General features: G+C 35.5%; 1 protein-coding gene across 4 annotated transcripts in view; it reads right to left on the reverse strand.

Annotated features, from left to right (window-relative positions):
* Nucleotides 1-3,855: 3,855 nt before the first annotated feature.
* The window catches only part of REPS1 (RALBP1 associated Eps domain containing 1), a 64,279-nt gene continuing 48,582 nt past the window's right edge, over nucleotides 3,856-19,552 (reverse strand). For 2 of the 4 annotated variants that reach the window (XM_085055693.1, XM_085055691.1), the window contains exons 11-20: nucleotides 18,962-19,049; nucleotides 18,039-18,140; nucleotides 15,709-15,781; nucleotides 13,236-13,354; nucleotides 12,393-12,457; nucleotides 11,177-11,362; nucleotides 9,878-9,976; nucleotides 9,117-9,265; nucleotides 8,349-8,454; nucleotides 3,856-7,269 (exon numbers count right to left, since the gene is read on the reverse strand). In XM_085055693.1, coding sequence (XP_084911819.1) covers nucleotides 7,201-7,269; nucleotides 8,349-8,454; nucleotides 9,117-9,265; nucleotides 9,878-9,976; nucleotides 11,177-11,362; nucleotides 12,393-12,457; nucleotides 13,236-13,354; nucleotides 15,709-15,781; nucleotides 18,039-18,140; nucleotides 18,962-19,049 — 1,056 coding nt within the window. In that variant the 3' untranslated portion in view covers nucleotides 3,856-7,200. The remainder of the gene's footprint in view (nucleotides 7,270-8,348; nucleotides 8,455-9,116; nucleotides 9,266-9,877; nucleotides 9,977-11,176; nucleotides 11,363-12,392; nucleotides 12,458-13,235; nucleotides 13,355-15,708; nucleotides 15,782-18,038; nucleotides 18,141-18,961; nucleotides 19,050-19,552) is intronic. The other 2 variants (XM_085055692.1, XM_085055694.1) reach the window with 2 other exon arrangements.

Consider the following 19,552-nt stretch of genomic DNA (forward strand, 5'->3'; position numbering starts at 1 on the left):
ATCTGGGGCACAAGTTATATTCTCCTCTGTACTTCGAGTTGAAGGCAACATTAGAAGAAACAGATGGGCTGAATCTATTAATAAATGGCTTCATGGCTGGTGCCACTGCCAGCCTTGTGGGGTTTGTGACAATGCAATGGCCTATGAGCAGCAGGCATGCTGGCATCAGCTGGGACTCGTCCTTCTCCAGGAGGGAGGAGACTCTGCTCAGGAACCAGCAGGGCTCACTGGCAGAGCTTTACACGAGATGTGATGGGGGAGGGGGACAATATCAGGTTTTTCCCTAGAAAACTGTGGGATGAGATGCAAAGGTGAGAGGGACAGAATGCTGCCAAGGGTTCCTCTGCTGCTGACTCTCAACTGTGCTGGCACACTAGAGCACACCTAGAGTATTACGGAGATGACCCAGGGACTCATCCAGTAACAGAAGCCAGCAGGAAAACACCAAGGAAATATGTCAAAGAAATTGAGTCCTCTAGGAAGGATTGAGTCTGCCATGAGACCAGACATGGCAGATTTCTGTATCAGCACTGAACTTCGCTGAAATAAAGCTTTACGAAGATACTTGTGGCACACATCCACAAGAACTGTAAATGTCTCTAGCCAAAGTAAAAAAAAAAAAATCCAAACACTTTTAGCAGTTGCTGTTAGATACAAATTTTGAATCTTAAGACTTAATCATTGTAATAGACCATAATTTTCCCACTATTTAGAAATACTGAGATTAATATGAGACCTCTAATGTACAGCTCTTTAATCATATTAAACCAACAAAACCCAGAACATGAAATAACCAAGAAGAGGCTGAGAAAGGCTGAGACCAGAGCAAATGAATGAGTACTTTGCAAATAATCTGATCACCCTGATCAATGCAATTTTGCAGCATCAAGCCAAAATACTGAAAATCACAAAATACTACAATAAATACAGTCTAACAGTTAAGCAAATGCCAATACAAGAAATATTCATACAGAACTCTAAAAATTGCAATGCATATGTGAAAGGAAATAGGTGTATGTTAGAATAAAAATCTATGCTATCTTCATGAAAATTTTAAACCCAAAATCCTACCTTAGAATCCAAATTACATCTACTTTCAATTTTAGAGAGTACTTTGTTTGGATTCAGATCAGGACAGTCTTGAGCTGTGACAGTTGAAAAGTAACCCCACTTAAATCAGTATGTAAAATTATTTTCCACAACTGAGAAAAAAAATTCTACATGAAGATGTATTTGCAAAAAGGAAGTTTTGAAACTTAAAGGGATATCAATATTCTAAAAAGGCTACAGGAAAAAAGGATTAAAAACACAAAATTGGTACTTTTCGCATGAAAAGTTCTGAGACATTATCAACTCTAGTATTTTTTTTGGGTAACAAGTCCACTATGGAAGCAATGTGGTAGAAACCACAGAATCCATCAAAATTACTAGTCTCTTAATTATGAAAAAAAAATGACACATGAATTAATACTGCTTTTCCACAGGAATGTTCTTGCTTTAATACTACTTTATCCTGAAGGATAAGTGCAGAGTAAACCAGGAAATATGTTCCTTTTAGGTACCTTTCTACAGCAAAAGGACCTCCTGATTCTTCTCTGATCCTTGGTTCCTTCTGATAAAAAGGCAGGTTTCTTCTGAGGGCAGCGAAAGACAATGGATTGAAGCTCTAGAAGAGTTCTGTTATAAACTGAAACATTCTTCTTCCAAAGGCAGGATATGTAACAATAAAAAACAAGTGACACACTCCAGGCATGTCACTTGCACATTTCCTGATTAAACACATTGAATTACAATTTCCTACAAAATTCCTTTAATCATCTTTTTCTGGAAATACACTCGGTATTTCCATTCCATACTTAGACTGAACGCAGGCTTTCTATCAGCTCAAGCTATGCAAAATAAGGTACAAGAGCACTTAGTACAGAGTAATGAATTTCACAGCAGTTTAATGAAACACACACTTAAGTTACCACAGGGATTCCCAAAGTACTTCCTTTGACTTCTGCAGAAAAATCATATATTGCTGAAGCTCCCTACTATACATAACTTTCTTGCTATGTCTGACACAGCCAGTCATGTATGCTAGGCCTTCAGAAGCCCTTAGGTGAGCATTCATAGCACCTGTTGTAATGCTTATTCCATCTCCTGCTTCCCCAGCTGTCAGGAAAAAAATTGATTTTCAGTATGAAATCAATACATTTTCTCAACATGCAACTGGTCTTTCAAATGCTAGTGGTCATTACTTGCCTTTTGATTGGATACAAAAAACCACAGCTCCTTGCAGAAGACAATCCTGATTCAGAGTGCAGTTTCTTACAATTAACGTGTTCCACCCCACGGACCATCCCTCTACTGCCTCTTAAAATGCAGCCTTAATTGAGCCAAAGCAAGAAAAGCAGTCAGGCCTCTGAAGTTAAGGAACAGAAAGCAAAAGCCACGACTGCAGCTCTAAGTGATACACTAAAGAGTGACCTGTGCTGCAGAGCACAATGTGCCTCCAATCTCTGTGAGCTCTTCTGCAGACTGGGAAACAATACAGTCACATATGGTTCAACAGCAGTATTGCCAAAACTTGGGTTTCCATCAACTCACCACTGAACGTCAGCTTAAATAACTTCTACTATTTGTGATATTTTGTTAATTTCCTAGATCTCTCATTGATAAGGCCAGTCAAAACAAGAGTAATTTCAGCTGCTTGCAGATTAAATGCATTAATATCTGTAAGAGTGAAGGTGTCAAGAACATATTTTACCAGAGATGAAATAGAATCTAGCTTTCTGTAGCCCAGTATGCTGGTGAAGTGGGATAAATAGTACTAAGAGTCTTCTTAAAGCTTTGGATTTAAGCTGTGAGATGACAAAATTTGTATTTAATAGAGTCACAATTCCAAACTTTTTAGTATTATAACTAAACAAAGGCTGTTTTGGACAATAATTTAAATGCAAGACATTTAATACCTATATACCACTAAGCTGGAAAAAAGTACTGTGAAATCACTTTGGAACACACTAATAGTGTACAACCAGGTACAACTAGTGTACAATCTGTATACACTTCAGGGAAAAAACCCATACAATCAGCAGAAATTGCACCTTTAAAGCCCATTTTGCCAATATAAAGGAATATTACTGCAACAAAATTATGCAGTAATAAACTCTTCTCCCTCCATGCCCCCAAACACAAGCAATTAATTCGAAGACTCCTGTGAAGTTTATGTTTTCCTCGTGTACTAATTATCGTACTAATTATCAGGACAACCCTGTATTGGTCTCATTTGGTTATTAGTATATAGACATTATTAACATCTTTCCTATACAATCCCTAGGTCATTGTTAAGACTATTAAGAGAACATAGCTTTTTTGTTGTTTGTTTGGTTTTGTGTTTGGGTTTTTTTTTTTTTGTTGTTGTTTATTAGATAATAAAGCCCTTGGTTTTCATATGTTTTCCTCTAGAGAGCTGTATGATAAATGATTGATACATCAATATACATGACAAGACAAGCTGCATGAACATACAAATGTATTTAAAATACACAAGTTATTTTTTTCATCTTCCACACAGTAAGAACTGCATTGTTACTACTCATGTGGAAGTAAAGTGCTTTTGCAACACCTTACAATTTCATGAAACTACATTCTACCAGAAACTAAGACTAGAATGATTTGGGAGTCAGGAGACAAGGATTTTTTTCTTTTTTTACTGTTTTAGGAAAAAGTGATTAAGGCTAGGTCACCAATAAAGTAACATTTAGAGACAAACTGCATAGCTGAAATCAGAAGAGTAATTCTCAACTCTGCCCTAAATGTAGAGTGGAAACACAGCACACCCCATCCATAAGGGACAGAGACATGTCACACAAGAAACAATGCTGCAAATTTATTTTCTTTAGTTTTAAGTTTTTATAACCTCAACTGTGTTTATCCCACATAAGACATTTTCAGTAATATGAGATCATCTAGTTCATCACAATTGCAAGGAAAATGAGGTGCATGTGAAGTACAAAAAAATTGAAAATACTTGCTTACATTTGATTAACTTGAAACACTGCTCAAAACAAAGCAGCTTTTCAGCTTTTTACCTTGGCATTTTGGAAATCTTCTCTGCAGTTCAAAGACAGGCAATGAATGGAGAAAAATGCAACTCCAAAGCAGGTGGAATGAAGAAAGAGGCACATTATTAGAAGAAACAAAAGAAACACAAATCAAGCAAGAAGAGACACTCTTCCCATTACAAAGTCCACAGAAAAACATTTTCCAGGTGTTTCAGAAAGGCATGCTGCTGTCCATCCATCCCAGCTGAGTACATGAATCACACTCCATACTAGTTAGTAGTCTACATTTATACTTGCAAGAGAGAGCACCTCTTTTGTACTGTACATAACTCCTTGCCCCAAAGAGCTTACAATCTAAATTCATAAAAAAGAATGCATCAAGTAGCTGGATCAAGATCAAACAAATGGAGAAGACAGGGAGATAATTTTAAAAGGGATTAAAGTTCGGTTACATTACTAAGTGAGGTAACTTCTGAACATCATTGGCAGTGATGTTCTTAAGACATTAAGTAGTTTTTCAACTAGAAGGTCTTCTGATCATGGAAAACTGGTTTAAAATGCGCAGAATGATGCATTAAAAGTAATCCACAAAAATTCTTAAAAAGAGACTTAAAAAGACACAAAAATGTTGAGATTGCCCAAGTTCTTCACTTGAGACACTAAACTCTCATTCTACTAGAAAGATATGGATGTTAGGAAATTCATATGTACATGTAACATTTGAATGTAAAAAGCTTTTTACATATAAGCTTAGAATGTTAAATTCTGATTCGAGAATCCTGTTGTTATAAACATAGGCTTAATACTTAAATATTAATATGAAAATAGTGCTATTTTAAAAATGTATTTTAAACTTTTAAAATAAACTATGGACAAGATACAGCTGGTTCAAAAGATAAACATTCTTTAACTGCAGTGACTCACTTTTCCCACTTTTTAAAAAAGGGAAAAACTTCTTCCCACTCTACTCCTGCTACTTGTCAGTTATAATAGAACTGATCAGTTGATAAACTGTAAAGTTTTTTACTTTACTTTTGTGGGATGTTTGTTTGTTTTGTTGGGTTTTTCTTCACATTTCCCTATTTATATATTGTTTTTTGAAGTCAAAGCCTTCCACCATATATGTAATTTATATGTCACTTTTGTGCCCATTTAGCTATCATTTCTTAGTCCCTTTACATGCAAATAGAAACTACCATCTTTCATGCAACTATGACATTCTTTCATACCAGGGAATTTTGCTTTGGATTATATACATAAACCATCTGTAACACTTCTATGACATTTGAAAAAATGTTAGAACAGTTATAGTAGTAAAAATTCACCACAATTATCCACTCTGTACACGATAACCAAAAAGAGAAATACTTGTTTTTCACCATAACAGCATAACCAGTGGTAAATCTGACTTGACCTATCCTTTTGGAAGGGAAGCAGATGTTAAGAGAATTTCATTTATGCACAGAAGTGACAGTGAAGTTAAGGACTGCTAACAGGCAATGATTCATCTTTAATTTTTAAAGGAATTCTCAAGAAAAGCAAACCAGGTATTAAGACTTAAGAACTATAAATATATTTGACCCAAGTCAATACTAACATTTACTTTTTAGAAATTACATTTGTATTAAATTTTCTTATAGGAGGATACAAAAGGAGTATAGCCACAGATTACCAAGAGAATCACTTCTGATCAACAGCTAAAAAATGAGAGAAGAAAATGGCAAAAAGATTACGATCAACCACTCCTTGTACATGCCACAAAATCACAAAAAATTCCCTGCAAACCTGTAGTAAAACCCTCCCCATTATTTGAATGAGTTTCAGTTCCCAGGTAAAGATGAATCAACAAAATTAAAATATTGTGCTGTTTTATTGGTGTAAAAATCACACAATTGCTAATTCTGATTCTGCAGAGATACATCCATGCAGTTAAACATCTATGATCCCACAGCCAGAAGAAGCCATTAAATAGAATATCTGCTGTTAGTCAGCAATTAATGCAAATTTACATATGAGATCAAAATGTGTGTATCGTACAATATACAACAAATCCTAATACAGTACATCAACCTGAATAGCAGGATACACTCAAGGAACTCTGTTAATAGTGAAGCCTGTCTATATGCCAGAGAAGTAAGGCCTGGAAACAAGATGACAGAAGGTACCCCAGAATTCCTAAGAAGCAAAACTGTTCATTGTTTGTTTTACTTTTTTTTTTTTGCTGGGAATTAGAAGTTTATAGACGTATTGACACATTACTTGACAATACAATTTGTTATAGTGAAGACTGGTGGATGTGATCTGCTATTAAAAGGTAATGTGTGAGACATGCAATTACAGGTGGTGCTTAGATAATGTGCAATTAATGTTTGGGGTCTACACCCAACTCTCTTCACAAAAGGGAGAATTAAAAAAGACTTGTTTGATAGACTACCAATTGTGCCATAAATGTTTCTATGCATGCGGCTGAATTAGGATCATGAATGCATAAAATGTGAACACCTGGCAATCTGTGGTTACATACTCTAATGTATGCAACAGAAAACACAAAATCCAATCCAGTTGATATGGCAAACAGCCTGCAAGAACTCTCCCAACCTGAGTAAGCTGGTGAATTGCAAAGAAGCAGGCTTTCTAAAATTGTGAACAACTTTCCAATTGTGAAAGGCAGCTTGGGAAGTAACATTGGCTGATGACAGATTAGTAGTTTGTCTCTTTTCTGGCACAAAAAAAAATGCCATAGTTAATGAAGAGTTTATGTGCTTCAAGGTTAAAGTCAACTTATTAGCAACCCTCTTCTCCAAAGATGTTTCAACAGGAAAAAAAAACCACAAAAAAATTCCAGTTGGAAATTTTGGCGACAAACTCTGCAAACTCAAGTCCAACAAAGATCACAGATGCCCACAGAAAAAAGATGTGAGAGGCAGTGTCACATTCAAGGAAAAAGTTGGTGTGTTTGTTTTGTTTTTTTTTCTCTCTGTATTGAAATTAAAATACTTAAAATACAAAAGTGGACAAATTGACAAAACAGAACCACAACATTTAATGTAGAATAGAGTGCACTGAGCTAGATGCATGGATATTTAAATAGGCCTTGAAACCAATACCCCTTTCAAAATTAGTAAATTCACAGTTAACGGCAGTAGGCTTAGAGGTGAGAGAAGGGTCGAAGTTGTTCCAGTTGGACTTCCAGGGAGATTCTCTCTTCAAGAACATCCTACAAAAGAAAGAGTTTCTACTGACTGTTCACAGAGACTGAGTAATAAAATTTCCTTGTGCAATCAAAACTGCTAAGTATCTGCTTCAGTTTTGAGAACTAATTTTCTAGAGTCTTGATAACCCTTCCCATAATTTGAATAGAAGATTGGCTGGCTAGTAATTACTTATAGTTGAAAATCAATACTTTGCTCCAAGGTGATGCCATCTAGTATTTTTTCCTTTCTTTCAAATCACTCAAACTCAAATTTCTAACCAGATGCAAACCCAATCATAGTATCTTCAAATGAAGTCTAAAATGTTAAGGGAGTAAGCTCTCACCTGAGTTAAGAGTATTGGGAACTCACAATTTTTTTCCCCAGTTTTTCCTCTTATGTAAATTTTATGCACTTTGTCTCTCATAAATGGTAACAAGTGAAATTCAGACTTGAGTTTTTAAAATGGCCTAACTTCCATTCTAGATAGTATTTTATTAGTTCATGTTGACATTTATGATATTTTTTAAAATTATCTTGATAGTTAAAATTAGATATCTTAAGTAAGAAACATGGCAGGCGAAAGACATTAAGATGATGCCTACAGATAGCTCCAAAACAATGGCAGCTGACCTAGATAAACAAATGACTATTGTTTCTCTAATTAATAAACGGCATTTTTTGTATTTCAGAGTATTTGTTTAAAAATAATTATAATTTTTAATTTTATTAGGACTTTAAGGCTTGCTTTTTCCTTTAGAGGAACACAAACCACTTCAGGTGCTCTTCTTGGTACTGCTTTTAAAGTATGTGATCACCACAAGAGATAACTTAGTATTAATAATTTGAGGTAAAATTTTAGTGTAGCTAAAAGCAAACCAATACATTGAAAAATGTGCATTTATAGTAGCAAAATTGTCATTTGTAATTGCACAAATATTGTCACAAATAGGTATATTCTATGATGTACAAAAATAGCTAAATATTTCATATCAGTATCCTCTACTACATTTATCATTGTTTTGCAGAGATGCCTGTTGTTACTGTGCATCACTAACATCTTGCTTCCTGAAGCTCTTCTCTTACACAAAGACTAAGGAATTACCTTTAGTTGCTGCTGTAGTTCACTGTTCAATCTGGCCAATACAGTGTTGGTTTCCTTGTTACGTCTGATTGATGCCTGAATTGCCTTCTTGTCTTTCCCCACTGATCTGAGAATATATTAGAAGTACTGTAATAAGTAATTTTGCCACTTAGCTGAACATCTCACTTACAGTCCCCCTTCTTTAAAGTGAGTGGAATCCTCTTTTCAAAATTTTTTAACTTGTTACTCTGGTAAATTTTCCCTCTTCTGTCTGGCTTGATTAACCATGTTTGTTTGCATGGAAACATAGATATATACATTTCACATATGCACACACAGTTGGTTCCAATCAAAGAGAAGCAGCACATCTTAAAAACTCGTCATAATCAACTTTCTGAAGGCCCAACATGGAGTACCACATTCATTTACCTCAAAGTGACTACTGTAATAGACTACTTTCATGCTAGGACACACAGACTGCACATTTTGGACTGTTCATAGCAACAATTTAAAATTAAACGCTTCATCTCAATACCTCCACCACTTATTTCCAACATACTTGCAGAAGTTAAAAAGAGTACACAATCCAAAATTCAAAATCTCTTAAAAGTCTCCCACTAGTAGAGGCTTTGGGATGACCTTCTTTAAACACCAAAAACTTTTAAAATTGTTGAATTAATCTAAATTAAACACACTGAAATTGTTTGCAGCTCCTGGAACAGAAAGTGTGTATACTGTTTAAATGTAAACTTTCCAGTAACAGATGTATTTATATACTTCTTGGGTTACCTAGGAATAGATGGCTGTGAAGCAAGAACAGCAGCTATGACACCTGTTTTCTGTGTATGTTCCTCAGCTTCAGGTCTTAGCTCATCTTCTGATTTTAATCTTCTACGAATAGGCTTCGGTGGTGGAGCAAGTGGGGTTGTGCCTTTACCCTGAACAGGAAAACACAGCCTATTAAATCTCTGAAACGACATTTTATTTGGATTATAACCTGGTAACTTGTTTGTGTTTCATATTCAGTTACTGAGCAAATTGAATTTACAACCCATCAGGTATTTTCTGATGGACATCTAGCTGCATTCTCATATGGTCTGAAAAAAACCTGAAGTTCAAAATCCTACCATGTGGTGAAAGGCCAGTAAGTTGCTACACGCTGACAAAAATGCTGTGCAAGCAGAAACACCATGGTACAACTGAGTACTGTAAACACACAGGAACTCAGAACACACTTTCCCCCCAGTAATTATATGTCTGTAACTGAATAAAAACCTACTCTTAATCAAGTTCTGCACTAAACATTTTGATTTGTCTCAAAAATTTGAAAACTTTTAAGTATCTTAATTTTCTGCTGTCTCAGGAATAAACTGAATCATCATCATCTGCTGCAAAAACTCACCATACACATGCCTATTTCAAGCACATATGGACCTAAGAAAACTGGGTTCAACTGGACATATATAATGCTGCTGTTACAAATCAAAACAGACATTTAATTTCATATACATCAGACAAATGCACTCATCTTCCAAGGGTATTTTGCATACCGCGCTACTGGGGGGGGCATTAGCAGGTGCTTTGTCTTCAACTCTTCCATCTGCCTTGGCAACTCTAAGAGAACTTGCAGAATCAGAGGGCTTTTCAACCTAAAGAAATATAAACTGTATTTAGAAATCTACTTCTTAAATAATATTTCATTTGGCAACAATTGGAAGAAAAACAAGTATGCTGTGTTCTGACACATGAATACAGTTAACACCTAAAATTCCAGTTAAATTCTTACTTAGGAACACAAGTCCCATGTTGAGGCACTGTATAGCACAAAAGAGGCCATGGCCTGATCTCAAAGTGCGACAGCTGTTTCTGCTGTTACAGTACCACCATTATTTATTTGCCACTGCCAAAGGCTAATCCCTCCAATGGAACACAATGTGACTGTTCCCCATCCACCTTAATTAAAAACAATCAGCAAGCTTAACTTAAGCAGTTTTCAGTGGCAGCTTAAGCTCCCATGGCTGGTTTTGCAATGAGGTACATGGAGAGTTCTCTAATGGTTCCACATCATTGACCCTCCTGAACAAGGGAAGCAAGAACACACTGCTGACAGCTGGGAGAACTTTAAAGCACCACAGGGACTTTTTCAAGTGAGGATGCAGAAGTGTCCCAGAGAATTTACAGTCTGTACAAAAAGCTACAAATTATGAAAGGAGAACATGAAGTAATTTCTGCAATAGCAGCTAGCTATTATGACATTAATACTAAGGCTTCCAAACTTTTAAGTCCTACGTCTGTAGTAGGAAACAAGGTTTTGTAAACATCTTTAATGATAGAAAGGTTCTAGAGCTCTATTCACTTTAGCTATTTGTCCAATGACTTTGAAGAAAGACAAATTAATGGAATTTTAGGAGATGTTTACAATACTTGACAGTCATCTCCTTTATCAAGGCACGTCTTTATTAAGATATGATTTAAAAATTATGAGCAAGTCATTTGGAAGGCTGGCAAGAATAAGCAAAAGAATGGTTCTGCCTGTACTAAGTCTCAAATGCCCCAACGCAATTATGTTTGTGCACATATATGGTAATAAGCACAAATATCTTTCAAATTACAATCAAGAACTGAGATGAAAAGAATTCCTTCTGCCTAGGTGTTTGGCAATGACTAAATAAGTGCAGCAGTATGCAATGTAATTGCTTTCTAGCAGTGGATTGAGACATCATAAAATACCAAAACAGAACAAAAAACCCCAACAACACACCAGAAAACAACAGAAACAGGTTTTAACAAAATCTCATAGAACTATTGGTGGTATTAAAGCAATTGACAAGAGCTTCATTTCTACTCACCTGCAAGACTTCTGAGTGCGTTTCAATTTCATCTTCTTCCTCTTTGTTTACACCTGAAACAGCAAATGCCTCAAATTGGCTGAAGTCTGCAAAATTTGGCTGTTCTGGTATTTGTTGAGGTGAGGTACTGGTATGAGCTATTAGGCCTTCAGCATCCACTGGGCGATGCACGTGAGGACCTGTGCCCTGCAATAAAGTAATGAAAATATTTAGTGACAGAATGTTAAAGATTATTTGCTTTTTTAGTGGACAAAGATTTATGTCCTATCAGTAGGACAATGTGCATCTCATGCAAGACATACATGGCGAAATATTTAAGAGAAAAGGAAGCTCAGATATGCTGTTATCCAGGGAATAAGACCAAAGAGGGATGCAACGCAGCACTAGCTAGACTCATTGAACAGTAGATATTTCTGCTGTAACAGAACCAGTTGGTCTCTGGGGGCTTGATACAGACTTTTCGTCTAGTTCTATAGGAAAACATGCTTATGTTATCAAACAATGTGGAGTATGTCTGTCCTTGTACCCTCCCTTCCTTGCTGGTAATTACTGTATCACTGGCTGACTTCAGTTGCTGGTAACTCAGATTCTAACAAGTAGCTGCTGGTGAGAAATGACTGAAAAGCAATTTTATCTGTCTCATGTCAGATGTGCAGAGCAGTTGAAGGGTTCAGCTGGCTAAAACAAAGAAAAAGCTTTTTCAGGATGAGCTTCCTACCAAATCAGATAACTGAAATCACTCAGACTGGGACTGCGAAGATCACCAAGTTTGTGAGAAATGAGGAAGTGGAATCACTCCTTTTGGGAGCAGGCATGCTATGCAAAACTCAACCCTGTACCAGACAAATGGAAGACAAACCCTTATTTTGCAAAACTCTGAAAGATGTTGCAGTCTTTGTTATGGCCTATACACTATACAGGGAGAGCTAATGAAATGTGAAAGGGTAACTTTTCTCTCTTTCCTACAATTCAGAGCTCCAGAGCCACTTATTCCTCCTCAATATCTACTTTAATCCCTACCCATAGGTCCACCAGGAGCATTTTTTAATTCAGTAAATACTAACAATTGGCTATAATCTAGGTTTTGCAATAATTTACATGCTGGTACTTTCAAAAATATATCAAGCAATTATACTTTTTTTAGAGATAAATTAAAATTCAGTTATATAAAAATAGTGCACCAAGTTAGATTATGGTTTTTCAGAACTGACATCACCTGTGAAGGCTGTGGTCTTGGAGGCACTGCAGGGGGATAGGCAACAACTCCAGCCTGTTGCTGTCCTGTAAAAGACACATCACATTTTGCCAAGATTGTTACTTTGTACATTACAGTGCTATTAAATTTTCTTAATTTTCAACATGAAGAAATGCTGCATTTTGCCCACATATTAACCTACAATATTGAGGCCCCAAATTTTAATGTCACTATCTTTCAACTGGCAAACAGACAAAACAAGGATTAATCAGAACATGGATCTTGTCCTTTGTTCCAGGTCGAAGTACAGATGTGGTCATAGTCTTCTGGTCTTAGTATCTTAGTCTTTTTGTTTTTCATTTTACCCTCATTAAAAGCTCTTGATATTTTCTCATACATTGTGATCCTGAATTTAAAAGTACTGACAAGTCAGAAGTCCAATAAAACTCCACACGCAGAGCAGCAGAAGTGACCTTTAATAATTTCCTCTGAAGTCAAATACTAAATATCCACCTCTAATACATCTGATTCAAAAAGGACTCCCCTTGAAAATTTACTGGCAGATGCAATTCATTGGATGTGGGCATACAACCAAAAAATTATTTCCTAAGTTTGCTTCCCACATTCACCCAAAGAACTACAATGCCAGAATTTAGAACTGCCTTCTAAATAAGCTACTAAAGTTCAATATAAATTTTAATACAAACAATACAGTAGGAGTGACAACACTGTCAGCTTTTTTTTATTCAGAAGCAGTGTTTTAAAAACCAACACTCCAAATTGTTCTTCAGAGAAAAAAGCATTGTCTGCTTCAGGAATGCATGTGATGAAAAATAATATACACTAAGAACACAGCATATCTACCTGGGGTAACTGAAAAGGATCTGTTCATATCTAAAGATGACGACCGAGAATGAGAAGCATGAGGCCTTGGAGGGGGTGGTGGTGGTGCAGTGTTATCTGGAGATGTTCCTGAATGCGACCTGCAAAATACATAAGCTTCTGTAGTGATTTTAGGTGGCTACAACAGCATGAAAAATCAAAAGTTCTTCAAAGCATGCAATTAAAAAGAAAAGTTTGACAGAGGTAAAGAAAAACCTGATTGCCATTGATTTTCAAGATTGCAAAATTAGTTTTAAACTTCCAGTATTCTTTGATTTTACAATTCTTTTTCTATTTCCATTTACTTATATATCCCTTATCCAAATTATTCTTATATTAGCACATGTAATTTATCTTTGAGAAACCAACAGCTTGACACACATCCCAAACAATGATAGTTCAGGAACAGAGAATGCTAAATACGGTTGTTGCATCCAGATGGTAGTAGTCATTATAATTTTTAAGATGTAGTCAACATTCTGTTTAGGTTAAATGGGTAAACTCAATTTCATTAAAGAAGAATATTGGGTTTCTGTTGGCCCTGCCTCCATGTATATCAAGCTCAAGAGTATCTGTGTGTATGAGATAGCAATTGAATTCTCTGCCTGAAATTTTCCAAATCTATATACTTGACTGCATCTTCAGAAATTTTGACTCATTCTTAGGTAGGATCACCATCTAGTGGATACCTATTGTAAATTCATGGAGAGCACATGCAGAAAGGATAGAAAGATAAATTACTGCACAAAGTGCCATTTAAGTGGGATTTATTGTATACAGAATTTCTGTACCATTTCCTTTTAAAACCAGTTTGCAATAGCTTCTTAACTAGTCCAGTTCGAACAAGACAGATTTACTGAATCACTGACATGAATACAGGTGCTCTTTTATTCAACTTGTAAGCGATAAAAATCTTTTTTATGACTGACTTCTGCAACATTCTTCTATAACTATCATAAGATGTAAACTAGGAGTGGTCGAAGGTACCCAAGTTTCACAGGAAACCTGGAATTCCTGAATGTTTATGTCCAGACAGAAAACTGAGTTATCACAATCGACAAGTTTATTTTCTTAATATATTCTCTATGGCAATGCTTTTGTAACACTCTGTAACTCGCCAGCTGATGAAAGACACATCTAATTACACCAACTCCTTAGGTCATCCCTATAGCTAGTACAGTAAGAAAGCAACAAGTAGAACTAAAAATGGGAGAAAGTGATTTAAGGACAATCTTGAAGTATCATTATCTGACACAGCTTTGTCAGTTTTTGCTTTTTGAAAATACAAAAAAGTAGTCTGGACTAAGGGTAGGATTAAGGACAATGTCATCTCTACAAAAAATTGCAATTGGTAGAAGAGATGCTAGTGGAAGGAAGTAAAAGAGTAAGTGGAACAACAATTTCCTTTGTGGATACTGCCACAACCACCAGGTCAGGACAGAAGCTCCCTGTCTGCCATAATATGGGAACTCATCAGAAAGCTTCACTCATCTACACAAGTTCAGCAGGAGAACCCAACCCAAAGTCAAAGAGGAAAAAAACATGTTGAAACCATCATGTTGATACTGCAAAAACATACATAGAAGCATGATAGAATCACATTTTCCATTAAGTAATAACAGAGGAAAAATTTTCAGGCTGCTTGACTGACAGGCAATTGGAAATCTTTCTTTGTTATTGAAGTCACTCTAATTATTTTTGTTTTGAAACTTACCTCTGAAACTGATTATAAGATGGTTAATGGCGTAGCTGGTTTTAATCCTATTCAGGCAGATTTAATGGGAACAGTTAGCACCAGCTAGTACAGGCACATTCTCTTATGAGAAATGATGCAGTTGTTGGTTTTGTGCCTGCATAGCTTTCTCCAATCCCTTAATTTACACTGGGCCTATGACTGCCCTTTATTTTATAGAAGAGATTATTATCTCTTCTATATTATTTATATTATTATATTATTCTATATTATTTTTATTATTGATATATTATTATCAAAAGAGATTGAGTTGCTGCCATGGTATTCCTAATTTGTGTTTAATTCTTCTTCTAGGCTACAGTGTCATAAGGTCCTTCTACAATAATGCCTAATGGATACTTTTAAAAATACAAAAATTTGGTTTCAAGTAACAGCATTGTCTAATGTGCTTATATTCCCTTGTGTTTAAGGGGAAAGTCTTTACTAAGATTTACGACTGAATGTGGAGCTTTACGTGGAGCATTTGTTTGGCCCATCTCAAACAAATTTTTAGACTTTTTAAAAATTTTCACTTTAAACACTAATTAAAGCAAAATACATTGTTAATGCATTAGAAAACAGACTGTCTCCAGACTCCTGAGTGTTGAAGTTAGGAATCTACTTTGCCATCATTTTACAAGCTAGTTGTCAAACACCCAGAAGCTGAGAACAGCCTTCTTTAAACACTTTTAAATTATTTTTTTCAGTTGCTACTCTACTGACCGTTGCCGTGTTACAGCATTTCCCATTTGCTCTGCATCTGAATTGTAAGAGTCCGAACTGCTGTAACCATCTGCTGGGAAAAGAAAGTACAGTTTCACATTTGCTTTGCATCATTAGCATATCCTAACTTATAGAAGTAACAAATAATTTCAAACATCCAATTTGTATTTTTAAAAAAAAGGTCTGTGTCCTTGTATTGCTTCCCTGTAAGGTATCATCTGGTCAGGATTCAAAATCCTTGAGTTTGATTAATCAAAGGATGCAATACAAACCAACTCCTCTCACCCAATACTATCAGTTGTTGGTTACTACTGGCATGTACTGAAGAATAAATTATGACAAAAATGTTGTATTTAAAATACAAAATACAAGTTTTATAAACAATAATTTTTAAACACTTGACATTCCATCACTTCAGCAATCTAGTGAACAAGAGTAAGGGGCATCCAAAGGAAAAAAAGCAAGGGGCAGGACATGCCTGATTTCAGAAGGGCTGAAGGATTGTCAACAACCTTAGAAATCAGAGTGAGAAAAGGGTATGTACAGTTCACAGTTTAACTCAGTGGCTTTGCTACTACTGTAACTTCTGTACCTCCAAGGCTGGTGGTTGACCTTGTGTTGGACTAAACCTTTCTAAACACTTTCAGCTTTTGGTTAAGGCAACCCACAAAAATGAAAGATGCTATTGAAGCATTACATAGATTATTTAAGAATAAATAATAATTAACCTTAACCTTAATAATTAACCTTATAATTATAAATAATAATTAACCTTAACCTTAGAAGCTCTGCCAAGCTTCAGGTTTTTTTTCCCAGAAATGAGGAGCCTCACAAAAATCACACAATTTATATGGAATGAATGTAGATAGGAAAATTGACCTCTATCACAAGGGATCATTCTACAGCACCAGGTAAATCAAAATTCAAGGAGGAAAGTCACTGGAGCAAATGGAGTCAGTTGATTTGTTATCAGTGAAGAGGAAAATTCTACTCAAAAACATCAAGATTTTTCTGAAGTACCCACTCTCAAAGGATTATTTTAACCTCCTAGTACACTGAAGTTTTCAAAAGTGTTAAGACACATCAACCAGGCACCAGAAATGAGAATCCTACAGAGATGCCTTTCCTGATCAGCAAGGCACGTTCTTGCTGTTACTTTTTTTGTAATTTTTCTCCTTAACACTGCAGGTACTACAGGCTGCTTACATGTTACACTACAATGTGGTTTGTTTTAATTCACTACATTCTTCCTAGGAGGGAAGAACACTTTATCAAAGTAAGTATAAAGTATCTGAGTGTATAAGCTACACCCAGATAAGGAAAAGGGAGCACCAAAAGGTTCTCTGGACTTAGATCCTGCATACAGTAGTAGTTCCACATTTAACCACCACATTTGCTCATTCTTTTGCATCAGAAAACTACTGATAAAAACAGAACTCTGCTTGAAAAGTAAAACTTAGACATGGTCGGGACACTGGTCAGAATAAAGAGTGCCACTGAAACACAATTTATGAGGAAAGCAAAACACATTGCAAGAAGAACTTTCTAAATTCCTCCTGTATTACAAACCAATCAAAATACTTTTGATCTTAATAATGCAAAGGACTTAACATAATGAGTTCTTCAAACCTTTTTTTTACTGAAGAAAGTTCCCAGCTTGAAGAAAACAACAACAAAAAAAATCTTAGAAAGACTCCAGAGATTGATTAAGGCTACATGTAATCTTGAACCTTTCTCAATATTAGACAAGTGGACTAATCAAATCAAAATAATGCAACATACTTTGGACACAGGAGATACTGAAAATTAGAAAGGCTATTAGAAGGAAATAAGCAGTTGGAAAGATGCTAAAAATGGAATGTAGAAGTCTATTACATTTTCTTAGTAGCTAAGCCAGATGAGAATTGCCTGAAAATTTAGTGGTCAACACATTTTCACTCTCTAGAAAACATGTTGTTACATGGCTCTGAGGAAGAACAATCAAATGCTACTTAGTCAATTCCTCTTTACTTACATTAAATTTTTCTAGAATCTCGAGGTACATTAAATTAATTCTAGGATTAAACGAGAAAACAGGAAGATGGAAAAGAGCTGACAAAAATGAACTTTCTTGAGCACACAGGGTAGGAAAGCAACTCCAGTGACATCAGTAGAACTTTCTTAATTACTACTTCTAATACATACTTTAAATCAGAAATGTTCTTATTCTTAGCTAAGTTGATCTCATTTTAGTGCTGCTACTATCCAGTGAGTTTCATTCACTGAGGAATATTTCAGACCTACATTTTGTGTAATGTAAGAAATGAGACGAGAAGCACTTTGATACTTACTAACTGTATTTCCAGCTGTAAATTTTACAGATGAACTCATTTTATTTTCTTCTGGGAGATCTGATGGTTTCACAAGTAGTGGGCTAGTAGGGTTAGCATGATCTAGATGGCAAAACAAATACAAATAAATGAACTTATTCAAACTAGCTTTTATTTCTTATGCCAAAGCTTTTCATTGTTTTCTGCCCCTATCTAAGTGCTGTACTTAAGACTAAATTTGGTGTATTTTAACTCAGAAATAACACTATTACAAGGTAAAACTTCAATTTTTCAGCATTAAGAGCAGTGAATCTTCACCTATTTACAAGGCCAAAAAAATTTTAAAATAAATGTGTTGTTGATACTATTCTCTTATGCTGAAGACTCAATATGAGTTCCATGACTTTAGGAAATACTGGGACACAACTGCAAATTAAGATCCCACTATTCCTCAAGAAAATTTATTAAATCACCTTGCTTATTATGGACCACCATATTAAAAAAAGGCCTGCCAAGACTCCCAAATGCTGTCAAGTTTCAAAAAAAAAACCCCAAAAAACCCTAGTTTTTCTCACCACAGCAGAACAAGCTTTATGAATGCAGGCTGTCATCTCCATCTTAAGTTTCCTTTGGTACTTAACAAGGACACCTAGACATTCTCCTGGAGGCCCAAATCCAATCCTTATCATGATGTTCTCGAACTACTCTCCAAGAAATGATCTCATAGAGGTGGAAAAATCCTCATTGTAGCAAATGGCTGATTCAAACTCTGCACTTATCTGAACAGCACTCTAATTCTTAACTCAGAGCATCTCAGTAATTACACTCATTACAACTCCCAATATATTAATCTTTGGTGAAGAAAAAAAGTAAGTATGTTCAAGGAAGTAATGCCAACTCTAATTGTGCAAAACTTCCCAGATTAGCAAGGGAAAATATCTTACCACTTCCAGTTCTTTTAAGCTCCATTTCCTGCATGTGGATTTTGCTTGGAGTCATTCTTATGGGAACTGGGTGCACAATTGCAGTGTCCTGTGGGAGAGATCACAGTTATGTTAACCTGGTGTAAATCATTCTATTAAGATGACACGGTGTGAAATGTCAAATCTCAACAAAATTTCATAGATTCAGTTTATTTGCACAGTTCCAGGGAATTGAAAATATCCATAAAGCTTAAGTGCTCTAAGCTATAGTCTGTCATGATAACTTAGCTACTTTAAAATGGCACTAGAATATGTTTCTATAAATAACTGCAAATAGGACCTGAATTTTACCAGCTTTCTACCATTTTTGACATATCAGACATCTGGTACTTTGAGCACATTTAAAAAAAAAATAAAAATTGCAACTTAAACCCTGATGCCTCAGCTTTACTTACGATGCCTCAGAAAGTTATGGCTTCTCTAAATAGAATGAGTAATGCTCAATGAAATAGGTACTTTGTAGTAATTTCAGATATTTTCTTGAGTGTTTAAAATAGCAAAAATCTTCTGAACTTCAGTATAATAAGCCCTATGGAATATACCTCTAGATAG

This window comes from Lichenostomus cassidix, chromosome 3, assembly GCF_008360975.1.
Source record: "Lichenostomus cassidix isolate B80296 chromosome 3, HeHo_3.0, whole genome shotgun sequence".
NCBI classification, from domain to species: Eukaryota; Metazoa; Chordata; class Aves; order Passeriformes; family Meliphagidae; genus Lichenostomus; species Lichenostomus cassidix.